At 44.8% G+C, this 6,261-nt stretch overlaps 1 protein-coding gene across 1 annotated transcript; it reads left to right on the top strand.

Moving 5' to 3' along the window:
* Positions 1-263: 263 nt before the first annotated feature.
* LOC137319583 (probable G-protein coupled receptor 139) lies at positions 264-1,939 on the top strand. The gene is made up of 2 exons (XM_067981682.1): positions 264-333; positions 1,029-1,939. Exons 1-2 carry the CDS (start codon positions 264-266, stop codon positions 1,937-1,939), a joined length of 981 nt encoding a protein of 326 aa, XP_067837783.1.
* The last annotated feature ends 4,322 nt before the right edge of the window (positions 1,940-6,261 follow it).

Genomic DNA, 6,261 nt, shown 5'->3' with positions numbered 1-6,261 from the left:
TTTTTATTCAATGACTGTAACTAACATTAATGGTGATGTAACAGAACTGTTTGTTCAATGACTGTAACTAACATTAATGGTGATGTTATAGAATCTGTTTATTCAATGAATGTAACTAACATTAATGGTTATGTAACAGAACTGTTTTTTTCAAAGGCCGATGCGGCCTAATTGTCTCACTGGGGGTTTCCGACAAGTATAATAGGGACCCTTTGAATATTACGTACTGTCAGTTCGAAGAAGGACTACATGTGTTGATAGAAATGCATGGACAAGTGACTGGCCTGGTGTACGCCATATACTATCCTGTTCTGGCTTTTATTGGTGTTCCAGGTAAGACCCTGTGAGAAATGATTCATTGTACTGATCAATTTGAGGTGTCTCCGTGCTCTCGTTGTGTAACTGGCGGTGGAACATTTCTCTGTGTTTCCTGCAGAGTCGCCCCTTCGATGCTATCGATTCAACACGTGCTGTTTGTTAACTTTCCGCTGCTTGTTCAATGCGATGTTTTGCAAATGATGAAGAAGAGTTTTATTTCCCAAACAGAATTAAAATGATGGGATTCTTGTCATTCTCCAGTGAATTGAACCGGCCATTGCATATCCAGACCCAGTGCTAACATCAGGCTCTCAATGTGTGTTCATGGGTTTCCATGTGTTTTATGTTTAATTCGAGTAGGAGAGAATGTTCCTGTCAGGTTTTCAGCTTTGAAATGTGAGTATTCAGAGAGAGGAATCTCAGGATGGATCTCAGATGTTCGAGTTCCCAATCTAGGCCGACACTCCAGTGGAGTATTGAGGGAAAGCGGCATTGTCAGAGCTGTTATCCTTCAGATGAGATGTTAACCCTAAGCGCAGAGTCCATATCGTATGGTGGGTCAGGGCTCCCTTAAAAATGCACGGTAACGGGACTGTTTCTCCATCTCTGGACAAGGAGCAGCGATTTAACGTCACTCAACATCCCCTCAAAACTCTGCTTTTGTGTGCAACCTGCTCAATAATTTACCTGTGTGTTTCTGTTTGCAACAGGTAACTTGGTGACGATTGTGATCCTGTCCCGAGGAAGGTGCGGTCTCTCCCGATGTATCACTCGTTACCTGGTGGGGATGGCGGTGACGGATCTCCTGGTCATCATCACGGCGGTGATATTAAACCGGATCAGTGTCATTCATTTCCCGGTTCTCTTCCTGTCCACTACTCCAGTCTGCAGCCTCAAAATCGCTCTAATCTATGCTGCCAGAGACAGCTCGGTCTGGTTAACGGTCGCTTTCACCGTTGATCGATTTGTGGCTATTTGTTGCCAGAAGCTGAAAACAAAATATTGCACCGAGAAAACGGCGGCTGTGGTTATCGGGACGGTCTGTGTCGTGAGTTGTGTAAAAAACACCCCCTGGTACTTTGTATATGAACCTTTGTATATAATTGACGGTGTCCCGTGGTACTGCAACATTAAGTTAAGCTTTTATTCTGAACTTGTATGGACAGCGTTTGACTGGATTGACCGCATTTTAAACCCCTGTGCCCCGTTCCTCCTGATGTTACTGCTCAATGCCCTGACTGTCAGAAACATTCTGGTGGCCAATAGAGCCCGCAGGAGACTCCGGGCCCACAGCAATGGAGAGAATCAGAATGACCCAGAGATGGAGAGTCGGAGAAAGTCCATCGTTTTACTCTTCACCATCTCGGGGAGTTTCATCCTGTTATGGACGACCTATGTTGTAAATTTCTTATATGTGCGAATTACAAACGGTAATTATTCGACCGGCTCCATTCTCAATGACCCAAGGTTCATTCTGCAGGAAAGCGGGAACATGCTCCAGCTCCTGAGCTGTTGCACCAACACGTGTATTTATGCGGGGACCCAGCGGAAATTCAGAGAGGAATTCAAGAATGGGCTGACATATCCCCTGAATCTGATCATTAAAATAGTGAAGTCATGAAAACAGATGAATCATTTGCAAATTTGGAACCCAGTTCCGTTTCATGATCCATCCTGTAGTCTTCCTCCTTGCACCCCGGACCAGCCTGTCCGGCATTTCCAGATCTAATCGAGTGTTCCCACTCCCTCCCTGGTCCTGAGAGGCACTGCCGTTCATTAACATACTCTCCACGAATATTACCCGCGGGGAGAACTGATGAAGATTCGATTTGAGATCCATTTAGAGTGTTGTTAATAACCGGATTATTTTACAGTTCTCAGATCGTCCGGTGAAATGCTCATTCAGAACTGATCCAGTTCCATTGTCCCGGAACCCTCGGCTACCTTGGGATTCAGATGTCGAAAGACAGTCGGAGTTGTGACTTGTGTTATATTTAATTAAATGTGCTCAAATGTGATTAAATATTTAATTAAATATCAGGCCCGTAGGTGGTTTACAAAAGAACACAGGAACATAGGAGGGGGATCCAGAACAAGAGAGGATAATCTTAAAGTTAGAACCAGGCAATTCAGGAGTGAAATCGGGAAGCATTTCTTCACACAAAGGGTAGTGGGAATCTCGAACTCTCTCCCCCAAAATGCTGTGGTTGCGGGGACAATTGAAATTTTCACGACTGATATCGACAGATATTTGTTGGGTGACGGTATCAAGGAACATGGAGCTAAGGCGGGTCAATGGAGTTGAGGTGTAGATCAGCCATGATGTAATTGAATGGCGGAACAGGCTTGAGGGGTTCAATGGCCGTGTCCTGTTCCTTTCGATTTGTTGCCTGAAGCTGAAAACGAAACATTGTCCCGAGGAAACTATGGTTATGGATCCAGGAACAGTGAGTGTGCTGTTCTGTGTAAAGAACACGTCCTGGTACTTCATGTACACAAGTGAATATCGGATTTGTTATGTACTATGGGATGTTCTTTCCTCACAGGTTTGGACAGTGATCGGATTCCTTCAGTATACTTTAACCCCATTTGTTCTGATTCTGCTGCTCAATGCTTTACCCGTCAAACTGACATTTTAGTGTCGAACAGAGCCCGCAGGAGACTCCGGGACCACAGCAGTGGGGAGAGTCCCAGTGACCCAGAGATGGAGAAGAGAAGGAAATCCATCATTTTACTGTTTGTTATATCGGGCAATTTTATCCTGTTATGGGCATTAATTGTGTTGTATTCTGTATGTAACAGAATGTACATTTTAGATTACATTCCTGTCTCTCTCACTCTGGACAAGAACTGGTATTTATGCTCCAGCTCCTGAGTTGCTGCACCAACACGTGTATTTATGCCGTGACCCAGACTAAATTCAGAGAGGAGTGATGAGGGGGTGGTGAGATATCCCGTCATTTAATTGTGCATTTCATCATATCATGAGAATTGAAGACTTTTCATTGTTACAATTCAATTCGTCCCATATTCTGTCCAATCTCCCGATACAGGAAGCGTATTCCGTGTTCTCTGTGACACGTTATAAATTAGAGCATGTTGATAATATTCGCTCTAATTTATATTTTATTAAAGGCGCACTTTGTATAATGATCAAAAACTACAGATTTTATGGAATCTTTTAGCATGAACATGAAATTATAAAACTTATTTTATTTCTTTATGGGATATGGGCGTGGCTGGCGAGGCCGGCATTTATTGCCCATCCCTAATTGCCCTTGAGAAGGTGGTGGTGAGCCGCCTTCTTGAACCGCTGCAGTCCGTGTGGTGAAGGTTCTCCCACAGTGCTGTTAGGAAGGGAGTTCTAGGGTTTTGACCCAGCGACGATGAAGGAACGGCGATATATTTCCAAGTCGGGATGGTGTGTGACTTGGAGGGGAACGTGCAGGTGGTGTTGTTCCCATGTGCCTGCTGCCCTTGTCCTTCTCGGTGGTCGAGGTCGCGGGTTTGGGAGGTGCTGTCAGAGAAGCCTTCGTGAGTTGCTGCAGTGCATCCTGTGGATGGTACAAACTGCAGACACAGTGCGCAGGTGGTGAAGGGAGTGAATGTTTAGGGTGGTGGATGGGGTGCCAATCAAGCGGGCTGCTTTGTCCTGGATGGTGTTGAGCTTCTTGAGTGTTGTTGGAGCTGCACTCATCCAGGCAAGTGGAGAGTATTCTATCACACTCCTGACTTGTGCCTTGAAGATGGTGGAAAGGCTTTGGGGAGTCAGGAGGTGAGTCACTCGCCGCAGAATAGCCAGCCTCTGACCTGCTCTTGTAGCCACAGTATTTATGTGGCTGGTCCAGTTCAGTTTCTAGTCAATGGCGACCCCCAGGATGTTGATGGTGGGCGATTCGATGATGGTAATGCCGTTGAATGTCAAGGGGAGGTGGTTAGACTCTCTCTTGTTGGAGATGGCCATTGCCTGGCAATTGTCTGGCGCGAATGTTACTTGCCACTTATCAGCTCAAGCCTGGATGTTGTCCTGCAGCAATGTCCTGGGGCTGAGATGATTGGTCTCCAACGACCACTAGCATCTTCCTTTGTGCTAGGTATGACTCCAGCCACTGGAGAGTTTTCCCCCTGATTCCAGTGCCCTGATGAACTTTACAACTGACAGAAAATATCCAGTTGCAATCATTCCATCAGTTGCTCTTTATTTGATTATTTTAACTTCAAAGACCAATGTTAGCTCCTGCTGCACGACAAGTGGGTCACAGTCATAGAGAAATGTTGCTTTCCGCTGGTGAATACTGCAGGGTGCAGTGGTTCTATTTTCGGATCAAATGTCGCACTCCACGGGGAAATATTGCACGGTACAGCTGTTCTATTTAATGATCAAATGTCGCACTCTCCAGGCAGATATTGCAAAGTGCAGTGGTTCCATTTCAGAAGGAAATCAAAAGCAAAATATTGCGGATGCTGGAAATCTGAAATAAAAACAGAAAATGCTGGAGAAGGTCAGCGAGTCAGGCAGCATCTGTGGAGAGAGAAACAGAGTTTTCAGGTCGAAGACCTTTCATCGGAACTGGAAGATGTTAAACTTTTTGAGCAAGTACAGTATCAGCGAAAGGGGGAGGAAGGGAGGGGAGGGGAGGAAAGAATAACAGGGAAGGTCTGTGATAGGGTGGTGGACACGAGTGATTAAATGACAAAAGAGATGATAGCGCAAGGAAAGGGGGTGGTGATGGGACAGGTCAAGAAACAAAAGATGTGTCGAGAGGAGATGCAAATGGTAACAGCAGAACCATCCACAGCACGAGCTGACCGATAAAATGGGAGCAGTTGTTCTGATCTGAAGTTATTGAAATCAGTGTTGAGTCCGGAAGGGTGTAAAGTGCCGAAACGAAAGATGAGGTGCTGCTCCTCGAGCTTCCATTGAGCTTTATTATAACAGTGTAAGAGGCCGAGAACAGAGAGGTCAGAGTTGAGTGGGAAGGTAATTAATATGGCAAGCGACCGGCAGGTCAGGGTAACGCTTGCGGCCTGAGCAGAGGTGTTCAGCAAAGTTATCATCCAGTCTGCGTAAGATCTCCCCAATTAAGAGGAAAAAACATTGTGTGCAGGAGATACAGTATAGTGTATGGAATGAATAACAGAACACGGGTCAATCACTGGGCTTCAGAATTGATCAAAGGACAATCACTGGGCTTCAGAATTAATCAAAGGACAATCACTGGGCTTCAGAATTGACCAATGGACAATCACTGGGCTTCAGAATTGATTAAGGGACAATCACTGGGCTTCAAAATTGATCAAACGACAATCACTGGGCAACGTAATTGGCTAAAAGACAATCTCTGGGCTCATAATTGATTAAAGGACAATCACTGGGCTTCATAATTGATCAACGCACAATCACTGGGCTCATAATTGGCCAAAGGACAATCACTGGGGTTCCGAATTGCTCAAAAGACAATCACTGGACTTCAAAATTGAACAAAGTACAATCACTGGGCTCATAATTGATCAAAGGACAATCAATGGGCTTCATAATTGATCAAAGGATAATCACTGGGCTCATATTTGGCCAAAGGATAATCACTGGGCTCACAATTAATCAAAGGACAATCAATGGGCTTCAGAATTGATCAAAGGACAATCACTGGTTTTCATAATTGGCCAAATGGCAATCACTGTGCTCGAGAATTGATAAAAGGCCAATCAATGGGCTCATAATTGAACAAAGGACAATCACTGGGCTTCATAATTGATCAGAGGACAATCACTGGTTTTCAGAATTGATCAAAGGAAAACAACTGGGCTTCATAATTGATCAAAGGACAATCACTGGGCTTCAAATTTGATCAAAAGACAATCACTGGGCTTCCGAATTGATCAAAGGACAACCACTGGGCTTCAGAATTGATCAAAGGACAACCACTGGGCTTCAGAAATGAT

This window comes from Heptranchias perlo, unplaced genomic scaffold (genome assembly GCF_035084215.1).
Source record: "Heptranchias perlo isolate sHepPer1 unplaced genomic scaffold, sHepPer1.hap1 HAP1_SCAFFOLD_87, whole genome shotgun sequence".
NCBI lineage: Eukaryota > Metazoa > Chordata > Chondrichthyes > Hexanchiformes > Hexanchidae > Heptranchias > Heptranchias perlo.
Note: the sequence above shows the minus strand (reverse complement) of the source record. Positions and strands in the feature narration are given on the sequence as shown.

Excerpts from the sequence above, each read along its gene's own strand:
- LOC137319583 (XM_067981682.1), top strand. The coding sequence starts at position 264 with ATGCATGGACAAGTGACTGGCCTGGTGTACGCCATATACTATCCTGTT. Across the intron at positions 334-1,028 it reads GGCTTTTATTGGTGTTCCAG|GTAACTTGGTGACGATTGTG; the intron begins GTAAGACCCTGT and ends TGTTTGCAACAG.